Below are 22,006 nucleotides of genomic sequence, written 5' to 3' on the forward strand. Positions count from 1 at the left end.
AGGGTTAGGCTAGAATTTGATATTTTCAATTGGTGAATTCGTAGAAAGAAAATATTCCTTTACTAAACAGTTTGACATGTTATGTTGTTAACTTAGATTATTTTAACTTTTTTGTTGGCATGATTGTTTGAATTTCCTGACTTGAACTTAGCTTCTTGGCTCGTTTGCATGTTTCTTTTCAGGAGTTTGCTTCAAGCCTCTCCGTAGCTAAGTATTATTTAAAAATCATTTTATCAAGATTATATTTTGCATAATGGTTGATTGCAACATAACATACTTAACATATCAAATTGTTTGATAATATTTCACAAAGGAGGTGATGACGAAGCAATTGCAACAATGTTTTTCATGTTCTTTTTACGAATCTAATAAGTGCATCGTACACTTTTTTTTTGGGTAAAACAGTACATGATACACTTTATTTGCCGACAGTAGACAACTTCTGTCATTCTCTTCAAGATGAACCCTAACACGACCGACTTAAAGTGTCAATAAATCCCTAGAGAATCACACACACTTTGTGAATTCTGACCCCGCTAAAAGCTAACAAATGTAGTCAAAGTTTACAACTACACAAAACCAAAAGACGACACGCACCACACACCCACCAATCTGATTCTCATCCTAATTCCCTCCGGCATTTGTCTTTATGCTCACCAAAAACTTTGAGCAAACGTACTTCCACAACTCAATTATTATACCAAGAATTTGTATATATGGGCTCAATTCATGCATGAAAGAGCACAAAAAATTTAAATCTGTCGGCTCATTATTATTGCTGGATGGATGGATGGATGAGGTTGAAAGCAAATATATACGTGTCATGTATACATGATTGTCTGCAAATAATATGCGTGTGCCTTCTCTGTCACACAATCTAAATATCGCACGTGACTATTGACTAGAGCCATGCACGTGTGACGTGCCCAAAATCACAAGCAACCCTAATGATTTTATGCGATGAAAATCTTCATAAATCATAAGCTTCCGTGACATTATTCATACAGAAAATGATGCACTCAAATTTTTTTTATTTTATATGACAGAAAAATGTGCTGCAGAATGGTGATCAAAGCTAAAGGCCCTAAGCCTAAGGGATCTAATTTAGTAATAGATTAGTAGGATTATTATTATACTAATCTAAAAGGTTCAAAAGTGAAATGAGGATAACATTTATAACTTAAAGCTAAGGTGGGTAGGCCTATAGGAGCTATATACTTTTATTGGGTGCAATCCAACTTTCCCCAGCTAGACTTTTCCAACAGAATTGAGCAGTAAGCATATGCAGACAAATCAAGACACAGCATTTCAATTTCTGCCGGCAGGGTCATGAGCTTCCATGTGTATTCTCTCGTCAAACTAATAAAAAATAGAGATGATTAATAACGGAAAATGTTCTTGAATGTGTGATTGAAAATTTCGTTCTGACATATCTATCGAAAAAAAGACCCCATCCATACGACATATATGAAAACATATCCTAAAATTATAGATCTAACTGATGTGGTATATGTTCACATCTAACAATTTTAAAAAATTGTCATGTCATTTGCCATGTCACGACTGAAATTTAGGGAAAGCTTTGGTTGCCCCATTGAATAAAGATATATTCTTGAACAAAAGAGAAGAAAGGAAAATTAGACAAGTAAAGACATGGTAAAAGTTAAAACAGAGGATAAATCTTTTTTCTTCTTTGAGGCATTGATAAATGCTATGGTAACAACTTCTTCTCCACGTTGGAATCTTAAAAAAGAAAAGAATGGAAAAAGAGGGAAGGCTTGGAATGCAAGGCTAAGGTGGATCAGGCAGATGCAGAACAGAGCAGAGGCCAGCTGCTGCTGCTTGGGGCTCAAGACTGAGGGGCTGCAGATCAGAGATAGGGTGTCCGGAAAGGGTGGCACGTGCACTTTAAGTAAAGACGACAATAGGTGGTCACGTGATCCAACGCCCCTCGAAAGCTGGCCATGCCAACAAAAAAAAGCCTTGAGTTTTAAGGCTCTCTGTGATTCACATGGCATTGGGATCAACCTCAACAAGACATTCTAATTAACAGTTAATCTCAGTTCCCCAATGCTCTTAGAATTTTGTAATTTTCATGGATAGTCTCAATAGAATAGATTTTGTGACATGACAAACAAACCAGTGGATATACATGTGTGCTTAACTCATCATGTGAGATTAATTTTTTTTTTTAATACTTTCTGTATATAATATATTGTTGAATAATATAAAGTTTTACGTCGAAATTTTAATAAAATAACATATAATATGTAACGAACGATTTTATTACTAATAGCATTGACGTATTTTGTATAAAATTCCACACTTAATTATGAAGGTGTTTAAGTTAAAGACCATATGTATATGGTTGAATTAAGTTTAGTCAAATACATACGCATGCATTGAACCTTAAACAGGCTATCATGCTTCTCTTCTTTTTCTCTCCTTCTCTCTGTCTCTCTCTATCTTTAATTTTAAAAAGTATTTGCATGTGTTTTTGTAAAACAATGCATGTAGTGATGTATTGTGTGGAATTTATTTTATGTGTAGTCACTACTAGAAAAAGGAGCAAAAGTTGCACATGTCAAGACCACAACAGTAGAACAATGACATTTTCTAGTCTATGGTCACAAGTACTATACATCTGTGTCTACAAAAGATTACCCATCCAGTGGAAAATCTGTGGAAGTATTGAATATAAAAGCATTTTTGCCATATAATTAGAGATCCATAATGCACGAATTGAATTTGGGTGCGGTCCAATGCTCAAGAAGCCAAATATTAGTTTTGCAGTTACCTAAGTTATATGGCAACACCCATTTTGATCACGGTTTTACTAGTAGTAGTCACAAATTCAACAGTCACAAATTTATAGTTTTCTAGTAATGTGTTCAATGAAATCATATTTTTTTTTTTCCTCGTCATGTCATATTCCTATGTATTCCTTTAAATTGATACGAACTAAATACAAGTATTGTAGCACATGTAGGAGTGTCACTTTGGAGTTAGATTAGCTCAATTTTCTTTGTCTGAGGTAATTTTACTTTGAATATGTTTAGGCTAATCTGAAGTTAAGCATAATTACTGTGATATAGACTCAACAGTCAACACAGATATACATAAAGAAGCACATGTACAAATACAATTGTGCCGCTGGACTATCAACCTCAACTGTATTTAATTTTAAAAGACGAGAAATTCAACAGCCTAATTGTGTATGTGCACATGGGATAATTGCCCTATTTTGTATACGTTATTGTATTGTGTGTGTGTGTGTTGGGTGGAGGTTTAAACTAATAAATTAATCACTTAGGCCTCGTTTGATTTTTTATTTTTTATTTTTTTTAGGGTCAAAAATCTGCTTCACTTTAAAATTAAGCAATTTAAGTTGTTTGGCAAAATAAAATATATGTATTATTTTAAAAGCAGTGGCCTTTTGACAACAACTTTTAAAAGCAGGCTATAGATTGCTTTTCAAAGTTACTTTCAAAATAAGCAGAGAAAAGCCTTTAATGAATTTTTTAAATTCACAAAATACAATCATTCATTTTTTAAAAATGACATCACCTCCGCCTCCCACCACCACCTCTACCTCCACAACTGTCATTCCCACCACCACCACTTCCACAACCACCACCTCCACCACCACCTATTTTCACCATCATCTTCACCTTCATCTCTTTCACCACTTCCACTACCACCACATAATTAACGCATAACACTTCAACATCATATCTATTTGAGTCATTATTCACAATTACAAAGTTTTATATAAAAATTTACCAAAAGATTTTGACACTGTTTTTTGTACTAACAACACTTTAAAAGAATTATTTATCAAACATAGAGTTACTTTATATTACAGCTAATTATTTTCAAAGCACAGCATAAGTAACTTTTTTTTTTAAGTGATAGCAATCTTAAACTGACCCATACATTAAAGTTGTTCGCATTGCTATTTGTTGGATCAAAACACACCCTCTTTCTGCTGGACTGATCCAATCCAAACTCAATTCAAAAACTAGCTATAATATAAATTTTATAATAAATAACAGGCCAGGCTCGGCTTCAAACTTTAGGCCCAAAACATTAGTCTAGGACCAAAATTTAAAAACAGAGAAATTTGTTTTCAATTTTTAGCAGTGGATTATGATAATTTGGAGGCTGCGGGTTACTCTTTTGTGCATACAACAAACCAAATTGGAAACCTCATTTGAACTTCGCCAAAAAATAAGAAACAAAAAAACACAAGAACATCAATGGAGCTGAGTGCAGTTCTGTTATACATAAACACAGCTATACGGGGTAGCCAATAAAAAAACCACATTCGTTTTAGTAGTTTTGGCCAAGTTCCTCGTAATAGTCTAAACTATAAGAAGATGAGGATTTCTCACACGCACTACAAGTTGCCGTATGGGCTTCGAACCTGAGATCACTAGTCTACAAATCAAAGCCATTTTCTATCGGACTAGACCTTGTTGACAGTTCCACAGAAGAACTTAGACCTATGTAAAGCAATTCATTCCAATTTACCCCTTGGAACATTTACTGGAACAACAAATCACCAGCTCATTTATATAAAACAAGTCAGAATATTGGAGAGAATGATGGATATCAATCTGGCTATGCAGCATGATCAAATGCCCTGGCTCTGCTGTACAAGGCCTCCTCGCTTTTTTTACATAGCCACAAATTGTTATAGAGGAATGCTAAGCCAAGACTAATATGGGCAAGTTCAAATGCATGACACGAATCGGGCAAATATGGAACTTCTGCCAAAGACTGATATGGCCTCTTCAGAATGGCTATGTGCGTAGTAAAGAGAGGCATCACCCTGCACTCGAGTAATTTGAGGTGAAAGTTTATTCTTGGATCCTCTCTGACAAACTATTTTCTTAGGCTTCCTTCATCTCCTCTGCACGGCCTGCATTATTTCCTACATGCTTTATCCACAAGTGCTATCCACTTTTTGCTAAGCTAGAGCCTCAAAACCTAGTGGCAGCAAAGTTTGGCTGAGCGCCCATTGCTTCATTCTCTTCATCTTCCCCTGAAACTGAAGGCAGAGCATTGGGATTAAAATTTGGGTTCCCGGGCCTCTGTCATAGCCTGCATACACAATTTCCCAACCAAAGCCCAAACAAACTTAGATAAAACAAATTTTGTGTGTGTGAATTAATGGCACTTTCTAAAGAAGAAAGTAGCGTGCAAGATGGTACATGTAGGGATGGGGTTGTGATAACAATAACACTTCATAGGCTGTATATCTAATCTAATCTTGAGAAGCCTGGAAATATAGTGTTGTAGAGTAGTTTCGTGGACATTAATAACGTAGGATAGTTACAGTTTCTAGTGGAACACATTACTGGTTACGAGTTAAGGACCATCCCTAAAGCTAACGGCTTGTCCAGTTCGAACTTCTTCATCTATAACTCTCATCAATATTTCAATGGGGCTACATTTTGGATTCTTGTGTTTGGGGTTCGTAATAATTCGGTCAACTCCATTTAAAATTTAAAAATTGACAAAGACAACTCTAAAAAGTTACAAATTCACATCATTAGCCTCATCACTATACGTCTAATTATCAAGTTAATCGTTTTTTTTTTATATGGCACTCGGTGAACTCATCTTTTTCTTACATGTCACATGCAGGTGCGGATCTACACAAAGGGCAGACTGGGCTGCTGCTCCGCCCAAAATTTTCCACACAAAAAAAAAGGTAAATATGTTAGCCCAGCCCAGACTTGCCAACTATAGAGGAGAGAGGGAGCTTAGATGGAGATCTCAAATCTTAGTTGGTGGTGGCAGTTGAGAAGAATTTAGGGGAGGGGAAGATAGGGTTTGATGAAGAAAATCAGGTGTAGGGAGGGCTATGGTAACAAAATGAGCGAGACCTTGAAGGAGCAACACGTCAAAATAATAATAATAATAATAATCAAAACGAGATTGGTTCGGTCTAGACCGATTGTTAGGTCTACATTGTAAGTAATACTCATTAGAGGTAAAAATGTAATTAGACGACCGAAAAAATTGGTAAAATGTAATTAATCCTATGGTTTTTGAAATGGACTGAAAGTTATATAGTACTTCTCCATTTGCTAATTATCATGATTTATATTCCACTATTGAACCTAACCTAACTTTCATATTGCTTTAAGGGTGAAAAGTGCAGAGAGTAAATTGACCAATTTAAATTGTGTCTTGTCAATCACTAGTATGTTATTATAAGACAGCATAACATGAATGGAGAAAGAGAAATGATTGTATACATTGCACTAAGTTCATTTTAGCCCACAAGAAAAACATGTAATTCCAGTAAGTGAAGAAGATTGAGCGGCGAGCAATCAGGGGAAATCCTTGTCTTCCCGACAAGCCATATATTCTGATCTGCTCGCATGTGCATTGTAATCTCTAATCTGTATGTGAACAAGAAGGAAAGGTATGAATGGATATGGCAGCAAGCAATTGGAAATGGAATGGAAAGCTACAAGATAACATGTAAAATACTTTCCGTGTGGGCATGGAAGACTGCAAGCTCAAGCTCAAGCTCTAGCTCTAGGATTTGATTTTGTAAATAGGGCAGGCCAATAGCCATAAATAAAAGAGAATAAATTAAAGTATGTATTCTGTACAATGAGACAAGGACGTCCTCTACTACATTATTGTATTTTGGTATATTATTTTAATCAGGTAAGCAGTTATGTCATATACTTAAGATAATTAAGTATTGGTTAAGATGTTATTATAAGAAGATATTACTTTAAAATATTAAAAATAGGCCAGGAGTTCAATTATGCATGGTCCTTAGCTTTCAAGGTTGAAGCGTCCTTCGATGGGATTGAATTGATATGATTTTCTAAGAACGAGAGATATTTAAAAGCACTAAGCACACTATTTAAAATTTTGCAAGTTACATAGGGTTTTATTCTCACATTTTTTTTAAAATAGTATCAATAAATATCCACTTATATTATAACACATGTATAAAATGTACTATATAACCACATTATCGTAGTATATAATCACTCGAGGATTAGTGGAAACGAAAGAGATTAAAAGATGCAGTAAGGGTGGGAGTTGTGCGCTCCTAAACTTGTTGACTTGAGTAGCTTACGTAATTTGAAGTGTTTTAGGTGTGGAAAATGGTTAAATACCCCAAAGGGAATCCCTAAAATCTTTTGAATATGATGTATAAATTAAATGAACAAATTGAAGAAGTTATTTTTTTGAATTATTAAATGAAGAGTCGAAGATTATAGGCTGATTGTTGCTAGCAATCTCTTAATCTTATGACAATTCCTCATTTATAGTGATAAAATTATATGCGAAGTTCGAAAATATTTAGAAATCTTCACAAGAGATGTTTCATGTGGATCTAGCAATGATGGTTGATGTGTCATCCCACAACAAATTATTTTTTAGTAATTTTTCGGTGTGACCGTCACATAGATACGTGGTGTTATTAACTCATTCATAATATAATATGTGCTACTATTTATTAATATTATACCCTAGTACATGACACATCAATCATGTGATTCATCCAAATTATAACACATGAATTAACAACAGCATGTGGCGGTGTAATTGTCATATTCAAGAATTTCTCATTTCTAATTAATTCATTTATCATATAAGGTTAAGTTAAGTTTTAATTTGATACCAGATGATTAAAATGGTAATTACATAAAGAATGAGAAGAATGACTTGCCTACCTATTGCATGACGAGTGTCTCACATCTCGTACATCATGTGAGTAGCACATGAACGCATATGTGAGGCATGCGTTACATGCAACTAATGTAGGCAAGTTTTTCTGACAAATAAAGTCTCATTTCCTGCTCTCATTATTTTTTAGTAAGGAAAAAATTTGAGTTCCTAAACATATTTTTCTTCTCTCTTTTTGGTTTGTCCTCTTTTTGGTTTTGCAACACAGGCAAAGATAGTAGTGTGTACTAGGGAGACATCAAAACAGTAAAACTGGTAGAGAGGGGCTAGAGGAAAGAGGAGGTGGTGGTTTCGTTCACTTCTAGCCTTTACCCAATTTAGTTGGTAGCCCACCTCTTTCCTATATGTACTTTTCTACTTTCTATTTTTTACTTTCTAGTTCTTTTATTTCATTTCATTTAGCTTTTAATTAATTTGATTTGATTATTTACGGTATATAGTTTAATTCATTTATCTATTTTTGTGGTATATTATTGTATTTCCAACCTTTAACTTTCAGATCGCTTTCTTCCTTTCACATTCATAACATCTTAGCCAACCCTCTCTCTCTCTCTCTCTCTCTCATAATCTCATTCACTTTGAGTTTGACCCGTTGCCAGCCACCGGCACCTTTTTTTTCCTACTCCAGTGGCGACCCCACCCTGCACCGCACCATCTCTCTAGAGAGGATCTTTCCAAGGCTTGAGAATTGAGCCCCTCTTTGTCTGAAGAGCAGAAAGCTTAAATAATCTTGCTTTCCTCTTTCATTTCTCTTTTGCTTCCCTGAAACCCTAGCTATAGCACCTCTCTCTCTCTCAAAATAAAGGGAAAAGAAGCACAAAAAAGAAAGTATCTTCTCATCAGAACCCAAGAAGAAAAACAAGAGGAAAAGAGATCCTCTTCTCTTCTCTCTCTCTCTCTCTGCTGCTATACATCTCATCTATTCAGGCTTTCACATACATATAGTCATCATATTATTAAGATCTGTGGTTAGCCATATTATTCTCTCTTCTTTTAATAGAAACTTTGGCTCTCCAAGTGAAAGACAAGGAAAAGATTTTGCTTCCATTTCAGATCTCAGGGCTTCAAAGTTAAAGATATGTTCCTCTCTCTCCAAAAGCTGTTGTAGGAGAAGGAGAGATGAGATATCCATCACTCTTCCTTCACTTCATCCCTTCTTTTCCACTACCCTCATAATTATTTGCTTCTCTCTCTCTCTCTCTCTCTCTCTCTCTCTCTCTCTCTCTCTCATATTTTGTGACCATCTCCAAATATATCTTCTTGTTCTAGAGTTTAATTTATCTTCAAGCTTTGCTTGGTAGCTAGAGGCTAGCCATGGATTCTGGTAATAGTGGAAGTATGTCTTCAAGTGGTGGTGAAGATCAAGACCATGAAACCTCACGACCCGAATCCCTCCCGGGTTACTTGAATTCTCCAACCCAATTCGGTTCTTCCGACCCAATATTACACCCTTCTCTCCTTTCTCATTACCAAAACCACAACCACCAACCCACCACTACCACTACACTTTTTGATCATCATAATTACAATTATGATCACCACAATCTCCACACAACATTGTCTCATCATATACCCCAATCCAACACTTCAAACCCCAATTTCATGCCCGACCCAAGATCCACCCGACCCAACTCCACCAACCCAATTCCCAACCCACCACCCTCATTCCACCACCAAGGACCTGGCCGAGCTTCATCCTCATCAGCGGCAGCGCAGACCCGAAACTCCAAGAAGAGGACCAGAGCATCTAGAAGAGCACCAACCACTGTGCTGACCACCGACACATCCAACTTCCGAGCAATGGTGCAGGAGTTCACTGGCATCCCAGCTCCCCCATTTGCAGCCTCCTCCTCCTCATCCTCGTCGTTTTCGCGACGGTTCGATATGTTTGGCTCTGGAATGAGATCTGCTCATCATTTGGACACGTTGGGGCCTCTCTACCCTCTGCGTCCCTCAGCTCAAAAGGTCCAGCAACCAACCCCATTTCTCTCTTCTAATAATTCTCCTCCTAATTCTGCATTGTTGATGATGAGCAATAGCGGCGGTTTGGTGGATGCCACTAATATTGCTACCACTAGTAACAATAGCAACAACAATTTCAACCCAACAACTTACCAATTGCTAAACCAAGGCCTCTTCCCCAGCATGCAAAACCCAATTCTCACATTTCAACATGAGCAGCAGCCACATCCTTTCCACTCTTCTTCAATGAATTTGGCCAGCTTTGGGGCAAGGCCTGCTCGGGGAGTGATTGGTAATTTAGCCATGCATTCATCTCTTGAGGACCCATTGGGGGGCATGAGCCATGGATCATACACAAGCCAACTTGGTGGTGGTGTTGGGGGATCATCACTGGACAGCAGCCACGTGGCAGCTTCAGATGGGCACAATGGCTGGAGGGATCATGGAGTTGGATCAAACGATGGGAGATTGTCAGCAGCACTGGATCAGCATTTGAGGCCTAATTTGGACAAGTGCTTGGAGATGAACAATGTTAATTCTAATACCAGAGGTGGAGGTACAGTTGAGTCTTGGATTTGTCCTAATTCTGAGTAGATTATATAATTAATGGAGGAGGTGGACAGAGGCCATGGTGGTGGTGGTGATAATGGAGAAGCTATACATAGCTGTAGCTGCTTCTGTTCTTTTTATTTCTCACCACTCAATCATTTTGCAGTATGAATATAATTAAATTTTTGGGTTAACCAATGAAATTATGAAAATAATGATAGATTTGTAGATAGGTAGCTAGCTAGGTATATACATAGCATATATCTTCTTAAATTATTATTTATAGCTCGAATTTGTAGAGTATTTATTTTCTTTTATTATTGTATTGCAGCTTACATATATATATAATTCTGTTTTTCTTAATTGGTTTACAGCAACAAAGAATATTATATATATATATATATGAAATAAAATACAGAAACGCAATGTAGGCAAATTCCTTTTCTAGTACAAGAATAAATACCAAAGTAGATGCTTTGTGAATAGGATATGACCTTGTATTTGTTTTTAATAAATTATATTTTCTGATTATTCAGAATCATATATGCGTAGGTGATGTTTAACTAATAGGAAAAGAAGTAGTGTTTAGAAGGATTTGTAGACCTTATGGCACTTGGATTGTGTAGGCCAAAAGGCCATTAGCGTTGTGCTCGCAGGCCTTAATTGGTAGCTTAATTACCTTAGTTTTATGCTATTGCAATTATAAAATTTCTTTTCGGCGATACGATATTTATAAACAATGCTAATGTATGGGGAAGGAAATCGAACTCGGATATAAGGGGACAGGCACAATACGTCAGCCAACTTACCTAACGGACATGTACTCAATTTCTACATAAACTCTAAGGATTATGGTTGCGTTATGATATGATCTCTTCCACTTTTGAAACATAGATGATATGATGGAGCTGGTGGTGGCAAGATTTGGGGAATCCTTACCTGCCGCAATCATAAAGTAGATCATCTAAGAGTCATCACAAGTCTTTATACTCATTACTCCAATTTCCCCCCCTTTTCTGGTAAAAGGCTTCCCATTACTATTACCTTAGCTTCACTAGGTTTAAGGATCATTAAAAAGCTAGATTCTTTAGTATGTGTAGTAATTTGTGTATAAGTGAGAGGGTAGAATTATCATATATGAACTAAATGAGAGAAAGAGAGTAGAGATAAATAGGGTAGGAAGAGTACGGTAAAGTCGATGAAATTAAAAGATTTCTATTCCTATTTGTCCGAGGGATTAGAGAAATTCGAATTTGTAATCACTTCCAAAATCATAGAGAAAATGCATAATTTTTTATTATTTTAAAAATTAAAGTATTCACACACATATATATATTCTCTATTTCTGGCCCCTCATCTCTCTATTCCTTCCATTGAAAAAATAATTAAAAAACAAAGACGCTAACCCTGAAATATAATTTTCAACAAATCTAATTGTCATATGCTTCTGTGAGACCTTCGTCATCAAAGCCTCCATTATAAATTCTATACAATTAATTCGAACAAGGCAGAATATGTTTGGGAGTTCACCTGCTTGCTGTTCATTTGAAACTCCAATAATTTAGCGTATCAAATATTTTTATTTATTTGTTTAACTTGTGCATGTTAAGTGTCTTTCTCGCATTATATAATAACACATGGATGTCGCTAAACGGAGAAATTAAAATATGATGGACTTGTGTGAAACGCACGCTTGTCAATTCTACAATTGAAAAGGACTCTTAATTCTGTGCAACACAATATTGGAATTCTTGCCTAAGCCTAATTAATTGATTAAATTGTCTAGAACGACGTTGACTTGCAGATTAATGGTCTTAATTTTGAACTCTCATGACATTTTAATAGTTTGTGAGTGAGAAAACTACACTCCTCCCAAACGCTTGTATTAAAAAAAAGTAACAATAAAGACAATACAAGGTAGTTTTTCTAGAGAAACTTAACTGATTGGAAAAATTACCACATAGATACCATATACCGTTTCACTGAATGTTGTATATATAATAAGCTAGAAGTCCCAAATTCAATCTCTCTTGTCTTTTAATATTGTTTGATAAATAAATAAATAAATAAAAGTATGTTGTGCAATTCGACTCAAATAATTGCAAATCAAATTGACATGCTGAAAAATAAAAAATTAGGGAGTTGTAAGAAAAAGAGGAGAAAGTAATAAGAAAATAAAAGAATAAATAATTGATGATGAGAGAGAGAGAGAGAGAGAGAGAGAGAGAGAGAGAGAATTAACCGAGGGGATATTTTGGATTTTTGGAATTATGAGAACATATAGAGGGGATGTGGTGACATGTGACTCGTCTTTTTTGGAATTATGGTGGCTCATGGCCCATGCCAGAGAATAATATGGTATTATAGCAATTAGCAATGATGTGCTTCACTTCACCATCTCTCTCTCTCTCTCTCTCTCTCTCTCTCTCTATATATATATATATATGCCTAATCATCACTTGTCCTGAGCCTCACGTGACACCCACATGCCCTCAATTCACACCTCAACCTCCAAATTCAATTTCTCCTTGTACTCCTCAAATTAAAAAATTTAGATAATGCATTTCTTCGTTTCTAAAAAAAAAAAAGAGTATGGTTTAAGCCAATTATAAGGTTGAATAATTAAGGTTTATAAGCTTATTGGGATTTGTGGTTTCTTCCTCTTTGCATGTAAAAAAAACATATGAATAGTGTCATTATATAGAACGAGAAAAGTAATGAATCGAATATCGCAAAAATAAAATACCACTTTAACCATCCTTATCATATAATATATGAATGAATGATCATATGTTTTTGTTTTGTTTCTATGGCTATTAAGAGCCAATCATACATAGGATAACTTTATTATAATTAAAGGGTTCTCCTTTTTGTTTTGGTAAACCTATTCTGTTAAGTTAACATCCTCTTTCTCTTTAATTATTTGTTAATTTCATTATTTAATCGTTGTGGTTGTGCATGATTCATTACACGCAATCCATGACGTACATGGGTCTTTTGAGGAACTCGTGGCTTGGACTAGATTGCTACATTACAGCCTGCAATTTTGGACCGTAGTTGGCCTAATTTGGTTGGTCCTTCAAACCAAAAGGGAGCACTTGTACTATTACAATTTCCCTTTGACAATTCTTTGGTCTTCAGCATGCAACTTAGAATAGGGTTTTGGGAACAATAATGATAATTTAGAGGCATCCTAGAGGACCTAATCTCAATAATGTAGATGTGTTATTGTCCTTTAAGTGATTGTTTAAATTACAAGAGAGAGGAGGTTTCTCGCACTCACCACTAACGTGTTATGAGTGTTCGAACATGAGACCATTAGTCTGCAAGTCAAGATCCCGTTAACAAATGCATTATTGTCTTAAACATATTATTTTAACCTAAGTTCCTAATGCGGATGTGTTTAATTATAAGAATTCTTGGTATCATATCCTAGTTACGTCTCTTTCGTCGTACAGTTAGGTAAAATGCTAAATAGGTAGCCCACTATAGAAAAGTCTGTCCTTGGAAACAACATCTAAACTAAGTTAAAGCCACATACTGGCTATTCCACAACTTTCCATTAATTTAGTTGCCTACTCAGAGAAAAGTATATGTTTAAAAATTCAAAAGTCCAAGTATAAGAATAATTCTTGCACCATATTTTTTGTGGAAGGTTTCAACAACTTGAAAACTAGCTGCCAACACAATTTCTAGTCCAATGCCAGCAAGAGACAATTTGTGTGGGTCCTCACAATTGTGGGTGTGAAAGTGGGGCCTAGAGAAATTTTTGAATCCCATTTTATTTACAGTGAGAGGTGGATGGATGCAATGTGTTTGTCCCGTGGAGGTTTTACTTATGGTGTCGGAAAAAGAGGAAGTTGAATTCTGAATGCTTATTAAAAGGGGACAGAACGGAAGAACCCTTCATACTAATCTCTAGTTGCTTAAGCATATTACAGAAATTGTAAAAAGCTTTGAGGTTTTCATCATGACAAAGGAAGGACTGTAAATACTGCACAAATCAATAGGGCGAGAACAAAAGTTATTTCCCTATTATATTATGAATCATTCATCCCTATGTTTCGAAATACATATGTATAGAAATGACATCAATAAACTCATTCCGTGAAACTAATGCAAAATGTATAACATTGTTTTAGAAAAGTTCATGACCTTTCAAGAAATAGTCCGCATACATCTTTTTTATCAAACAATATTGCGTAGGAGTGCAAGTTGGATTAGAAATTTTGAGTAATTTCTTGTTGGACAAAATATGATTTAATGATCAAATAGATATAAACAAGTTGTTTTTTAAAGGATAACATCTAAGTACTAGCATTTAAAATTTTTTTTCAAGTTTTCAGTATGAGTCAATTTTAACCTTTCAAATGGTTGGGCATGTTTACAAGTTTGAACTACTTTCCGAAAAATTCCGAAGTATGTATGTTCTGAAATTTTCCAAAAAAATAAGAAAATTCTGAATTTTCAGAAATTGGAATGGATGTTGAAATTCTAAACTTTTTTGGAACATGATTGAAAAAGAATTTTCATTCCAAATTTTTTTGGATTGGAATCCCTTGATTCTAATATGTTCCATCCAAAAATAAGGTCTAATATTTCGAGATGGGATCAAAGGTGAATTCGAGACTTCTAGTGTACATAGAATAAATACTCTTAGTCATTATAGACTATCTTTTATCGCGAGTCATTATATACTCCATAAAAAGAGAACTTTTGAGGATCTAGCTAGTGTGCGAGTGAGAGAGGGAGGTGGAGAAAGCGAGAGATGTCACAGTAGATCTTTGAATTTTGAATGCTTAATGAATTAATGTGTGCTTCACAAAAACATATGGGGGTTTCATTCAGTTTCACTGCAGACACGAAGGAGACATTATCCATGTCTGCCTCAACAAGTCTCAGGTAGTTTTCATGAACCCCACATGCCCCCCACTACATACATAAATATATATATACTTCTCTTCTGGATTATAGAAGATGCAGGGTCATTGGCAACCAGCCACAGCCACAGCCACAGCCACAGCCAGCCACTCATCAATTTAGTCTTTAGATGTTATGTCTCCTCCTACCTGCAAACCTAGAAATTAAATATGTACCAACATTTTTGTGCTTTCCCTTCCATCTCCTGCCTTATCTTATCTGGATTCTGGAGCACATAATTTTCGACAGGGCCACAAATTGTTATAAAAAAAACATCATTTTGGTGAGTGGATTTTGCACTATTGTATAATTCGCACGTGTTCTTTTTAATTTCTTAATTTTTAGGTCATTTGCATGTATTAATGCTTCTATTAATTATTATTTTTTTAAAATCTACGATAACAATTTAAATTTTGAAACTTTTCTCTCAACTTTTAGTGGATTCCAGAATCTTTACTTTAGGTTTTCAGGATTTCATTAGCTAGATTGATATCTATATCTAGTCTTATCATGCTTTCTTTCTTTCTTATTTGCTGGCTTCACTGATTTGATCAATTAATAAAAATGAAACAAAATAGTACACAAGAAATTATTTGGCTCATCAAAAGAATATCTTGTCAATTCATACAATATTCTTGTTGTTCTGGTTGCATGACTAGTTTCGAGAATTGATTCAATCAGATTTTTTTACCAAATTTATAAAAGTAGTATACAAGTTACAACGAAATATATGAAAAGTGTTATTCGCTTTAAACACTCAACTTCTTACACTTTTAATCAATGTCAGCCAGTCTTAAAGTGGTGCGAGTAGTGTCACTTATATATTGTTTAGCAGCAATATAAATATGTTTATATGCGGTGATCTTATTCTCAGTAAGTTGGAATCCCATTCCCATTGCCCCAAAATATTCATACCAACAGTAATATTCAACTTAGGTTTTACAATGTTGTGGTAAAAAAGTTTATTTTTATAATTTTACCTCTTTTAATAGAATTAGCTCTGTGACGCACAAAACGACGTCAGAGCGACTTCATCTTTTGTTCATCACATTTTCACGCTGGCAAACGCCAAAATTGGAGGCGTAGTACGCGGGTGGAAAGAGACACCAACAAGGAGGCGGGAATCAAGGAAAGGCCGTACACGTGTGTGGTGGGGATGTAGCTCATCCACGTGGGAAGTAGGCTAGCTATGATGAAGGGTGTGGGCCCCTCCCAAAGCTTGTGCTGAGCTTGATATGCATTGGCGCCGTGGGGGCGGTGGGCTTGGACCTCTCTCATCTCTGTTATTCTTCTCTCCCCAGTCAGTGAGAGAGAGAGTGAGAGTGAGAAGGCAAGTTGTACAAAAGGCAATCATTTGATGTGGGGGGTGATGCTTTTCAGTGGTTTTGCTAGTCCCCATGGAGATTATGTCTGATGCTGACACCTTTGGCCCCCTTCCATCCATCACCACCAAGCAACCATAAAAAGCTATAATGTACTGTAATTCTCTCTTATCTAACAGCCTTTTGAGCCAGAAAAACTTATTGCAACGGAGACAACAAAAGATAGCAATATTTTGTTATTCCTGATTAATAATGCTATGTCATATAAAAGTGTTATTATATATGTCATAGTGCTATTGATTGAGGATAGTAAAATAATGTTATATTCGTTTTGTGAAAGTCTTTTTCCTTTGAGTCACTTCAACTCAATCGTTAATAATAGGGAGTAGAGCTTAATATGAATCAATTTGTTCATGATTCAAATTCACTGTCTAACACCGCAAAATGTATTCTCAGACAATTTAGTAAGAGAGTATTTTATCTAAAGTATATTTTCACAAATATAAAGGCATTTGAATTTTGCATGCATGACACATAATTTAGGTATGACTAGGTGTGACAGTGCCGATATTCAGAATGTACTTTAAGTCCCTTGTATTCGATGAGATGATGGTGTGAGGTTCCCTTGATATTCAAGAAAAATACACAATCATTTTGATATCAATCATTTGTTATTTGTGGGAGGATGGACCCTAAGAGTTATTTTCGTTATGAAAAAACAAGTCCAATTTAACGTTGAATTTTGTCAAATGTGGAATATTTGTTTGAATGAATGCTTAGTTTAACATTATCAAAATGTAGTTTGCGAAAAAGGATACTACCCAATATGAACGTTTTTCTTGATACAATAATTTGTGAGTTTTACATGGAACTTTGAAGAGTACATAGTATTTTTCAATGAATTTTGAATTTGGAGATCCTAAAGATTGGACTAAGTCCGCGGTCGAACGCAAGAGTCGACTGTCAGGGTTCAAGTCAGGAGATCCCAACTATCGAGTTTTGGTAACTGGAGCACAATACATGTGTGGCGTAAAATTGGTGAATGACAAAGGAGTGCACACAAAATGAAAAATGAAATCACTTTCAAGTTGTTTAAAAAAAAATAAAGGTATTTGAGAACTTGATTTCACCGTTTTTAAAACTACAAACAAAATTTGTTACCAAACATGTTTTCAATTTTCCAAAAAAATAAAAGTGAAAATGAAATGTTATCAAATAACCCTAAAGTGCACAAATCAGAATTCACAAATCTTCAATGCTAGGGAAATGCTAATATAGGATTAGGATTAGACACATGGTGGGCTTGGAATTAAATGGGTCAGATGATATAGAGCTGGCGGCTTGTGCAATTTTGAAAACAACCCTTTGGATGCTTTCATCATGGATACGTGGATAGTAGATACCCATAAAATCGCTATAGACATCCAAATTGCCTAATGGACAAGTAAGAATTGTCTTTGTAGTTGGGTATGAAAGAGATAATTTGGCTTCGAAAAGAAATTTCAGGGAAATTAATTCAATTACCATTTTTCACAGATAAGAAATAGAAGATTGATATCATGTGTTTGGCCATACTTGGAAATTAACTATGAAATATCATTCTATTTTATTTTTTATGTTTGTTTTCAGCAAAAAATTAATTAATTTAGTTTTCCAATTATGCCCACCACAAGTTAGATGGAAGGTTTCATTTTCCGTAAGGAAAAAAACTTTTCTCAAGTTTGAACTTAACATAGAAAATGAACCAATTTCCCATTCCGAAGCTCATTTTCATGCGAACCAAATCGCCTTTGAGTATTGACCAAAAAAACAAAAGGCCTTCAAGTGTCTAGAGAATAATCCTGAGCTCTTTTAGCCCAAGCCCATTGCGAGACCTACCAAGGAGATAAGTTTCACAAATTCAAAAGAGTACCCGGAAACGTTGAGAGCCTGAAGCCCGCCAAAGAGCGCCAGAAACCGGTCCCCCCCCTTCCTACCTGCCTAGCTGGCAAGGCCCAAAGCCTCAAACCCTGCCACGTGTCACCAACCCCCTTCCACAAAGTCACGCAAACCAGTCACCCCTCCCACAGACAAAGCCTCAGACAACGAAACCATTCCGAAAGCAACGCCAATTTCAATTTCATTTCAAATTTCACCCTAAACTCTTCGACTCTCTCTCTGTCTTCATCTCCAAAACCCAAAAAACCAGAGTCCAAAAATTCATCAATGAAAATGAAAATGAAGGCAGAGGCTTTGACGTTGCTGCTGGTCAACTTGGCCGGAATCATGGAGAGAGCCGACGAGTCGTTGTTGCCTGGCGTCTACAAGGAGGTTGGCGCAGCTCTGCACACTGACCCTACTGGGCTCGGCTCGCTCACTCTCTTCAGGTCCATTGTGCAGTCGGCTTGCTACCCAGTAGCGGCCTACCTGGCGATGCGCCACAACCGGGCCCACGTCATCGCCCTCGGTGCCTTTCTCTGGGCCGCCGCTACTTTCCTCGTCGCATTTTCCTCCACTTTTTTTGAGGTAATTTTGACTTTTTCTCGGTTGCCAAACAGAAAGATTGTGCCTTTATTGGGTTGTGATTTTCAGTTTGTGAAGTTGTCAATTGGGTTTGCTGAAAACGGTGATTTTGATGCGACTGTTGAGCGGGAGATTTAGATTACTATTTATAGTAATTATGGGTTCTCTTTTGAATTTAGTAGTGGATCAGTCTTTAGCAAGGTAATTGTGATATAAGTTATAATTGCCGATTAGGCTTAAAAATGAGTTGGTGCAAGAACTGCTGAGACTCAATGAGGTTGTGCTTCAAATTCTGGCCTGAGAAAATAATAATCTAACTTGAAAGGGAAAGGTTTGGGGATGTTTATTTCCATTTCTAGTATATTCTATGTGTGTCACAAGCGGAGAACTTCTTGAGATGCTTAGGGGAGGAAAAGAAAAGAAAAGTACTAAATTTACTTGTTGCTTTGGTTGCTAGCAAAATGGACGGTTTACATTACCTATGCAAGTAGTTGTTGTAAAAGCTTGATTTGAGCACAGTTGAGTAGTTGTAGGGAATGCATTTCTGTTTCTCTTGTTTTTGGATATGTTTGACCATTTCAAATAGACACCCCAGAAACCAGAAGACACAGTTAAATTTATTGCTCAATAAATCATGGTATTTTACTACTTGAAGTGTAGCTGGAATTACCACTCTATTGGCAGGTCAGAAGCAATAGAGTGTGTTCTGTGAGTAGCCTTATAAATATTTATTATTATTATTTTAAAAAGAGCTCACAGAAGCTTAAAATTTGGTGTGAGTTGTTTCAAATTGGAATATTTTGATACAACAAGTGGATTCATCACCAAAGTTTCTGAGAAGTGAACAAAAAAGATGTTTTCCACTTTTTTCCTTTGTTTTTCTTTAAATGATACCCAAAGTCTTACTTGCCTACAGTCTCTAATGCCTTCCTCATAAAATAAAATAAAACGAAAACCCAAGGACCATGCGTGAGCATAATTGTTTGTTATGAAATACAGCTGTGACAAGTTAATTTATTATAGTCAGTCGTTCCCCAAAGCATTCATTTGAACCAATTGATTAGAAAGGGTGAATAACTGAAGTCATCAAAACGGAATGAGGGAAGTATCATTATTTTTAGTATTCCAGCTTGTTTTGTTCACTTTGAAGTCATTCAGCTTTTACTGATCAGGTGGCTATATCCAGAGCTTTGAATGGGATTGGCCTTGCTCTAGTTGCTCCTGCTATGCAGTCCCTTGTGGCCGACTCAACTGATGACAGGAACCGAGGTATGGCTTTTGGATGGCTTCAACTAACTGGAAACCTTGGTTCGATAATTGGTGGGCTTTGTTCCATATTGATAGCTCCAATAACTTTCATGGGAATTCCTGGCTGGAGGATTTCCTTTCACCTTGTTGGACTAATTAGTGTTCTAGTCGGCATTTTAGTCCGTCTGTATGCCACTGACCCGCACTTTCCAGATGGTGAAACAAAAGATAGCAGTCAGAGTTCTGGTAATTCCTTGTGGTCACAAGTCAAGGAGCTAGCTCAAGAAGCCAAGTCAGTTATTAAAATTCCTTCTTTCCAGATTGTTGTGGCACAAGGTGTTACTGGTTCATTTCCCTGGTCAGCATTGTCATTTGCGCCCATGTGGCTGGAACTTACTGGCTTCTCTCATGGGATATCTGCTTTCCTTATTGCCTTGTTTGTAATTGGTAGTTCGCTTGGGGGCCTGTTTGGAGGTAAAATGGGGGATATCCTTTCCATCCGTCTACCAAATGCAGGAAGGATAATACTAGCCCAGATAAGCTCTGCATCTGCCATCCCTCTTGCAGCAATTCTTCTGCTTGTATTACCTGATAATCCATCTACAGTTGTCATCCATGGTTTGGTCTTGTTCATTATGGGATTCTTAATATCTTGGAATGGCCCAGCTACAAACAAGTAAGTCTCTAAAACTTTATTCTCGGGTTTCTGGTATTTAATGTCTGCTAATTATTATGGAAAGTAAAACAAAGGAAATAGATTAAAGCTTTAATTCCAATGCCTTGGTCCATGCAGTCCAATTTTTGCGGAGATAGTTCCTGAGAGGTCCAGAACAAATGTATATGCTTTGGACAGATCTTTCGAGTCCATACTCTCATCATTCGCTCCTCCAGTAGTTGGGATATTGGCTCAGCATGTTTATGGTTATATACCAGTTGCTAAAGGGTCCAGTGCATCTGAAGAGATTGCCACAGATAGAGGGAATGCTTCATCGTTGGCAAAAGCACTCTACACAGCAATAGGAATTCCAATGGCTCTCTGTTGTGTTATCTACTCATTCCTATATTGCACCTACCCGAGAGACAGGGAGCGGGCTCAGATGGACGCTTTAATAGAATCAGAGATGCAACAAATAGAATTAGAGAATTCACCTACAGGAGAATATTCACGTGTTCGGTTTCCTGAGTCGGAAGAGCCATATGTGAACGATAGAACTGTCATTGAAGTGGACTATGAGGGCGAGGATGCTCTGGATGCTGATGCTGATGATGACGAGCAGACATTGCTGTACCGTCAGTTAACATTCTCCAATTTGAGCCCAGAGTAATCTAACCCAGATTATACCATACATTGTACAGAAGAATTATATCCGTCCAGTTTTGACCTTCAACTAGAAATGACATGTGCATGCACCGGAGAAAGCATCCTCAATACTAACCAACTGCAGAGTTCCACTACTGTCTACAGGTTCATGGTTTCTTTGCAACCTTTCTTGTCATTCTGTTTACTGTTTAGAGCCTCCTTTCTTGAGGGAAGGTTGGGTACAATGGCTGTACCACGTCAACAATGGTTAGATGATATAACAACCAATAATGAGATGACACATAATCATATGGTGAGAATCATATTGTTTGTGGATCCATATGAATCTCACTTAGAAATGATATGGATTCTACCATAAACTGTGTGTGTAATTTTATTAATGTTTTACATTGTCACCATAAGACGTTCAAAATACCGGAATGTAAATAGCAAGTAATATTACTGACACTTATGT

The 22,006-nt window shown here is 36.4% G+C and overlaps 2 protein-coding genes across 2 annotated transcripts; both read left to right on the forward strand.

Moving 5' to 3' along the window:
* Positions 1–8,256: 8,256 nt before the first annotated feature.
* Positions 8,257–10,433, forward strand: LOC117614612. Its single transcript, XM_034343481.1, has one exon. The coding sequence runs from the start codon at positions 9,043–9,045 to the stop codon at positions 10,282–10,284; it is 1,242 nt and encodes a 413-aa protein (XP_034199372.1). The 5' UTR covers positions 8,257–9,042; the 3' UTR covers positions 10,285–10,433.
* An 8,128-nt stretch (positions 10,434–18,561) lies between these two features.
* On the forward strand, positions 18,562–21,999 carry LOC117616509. The gene is made up of 3 exons (XM_034345845.1): positions 18,562–18,986; positions 20,156–20,907; positions 21,025–21,999. The coding sequence occupies exons 1-3, from the start codon at positions 18,687–18,689 to the stop codon at positions 21,554–21,556; spliced, it is 1,584 nt and encodes a 527-aa protein (XP_034201736.1). The 5' UTR covers positions 18,562–18,686; the 3' UTR covers positions 21,557–21,999.
* The last annotated feature ends 7 nt before the right edge of the window (positions 22,000–22,006 follow it).

This window comes from Prunus dulcis, chromosome 1 (genome assembly GCF_902201215.1).
Source record: "Prunus dulcis chromosome 1, ALMONDv2, whole genome shotgun sequence".
NCBI classification, from domain to species: Eukaryota; Viridiplantae; Streptophyta; class Magnoliopsida; order Rosales; family Rosaceae; genus Prunus; species Prunus dulcis.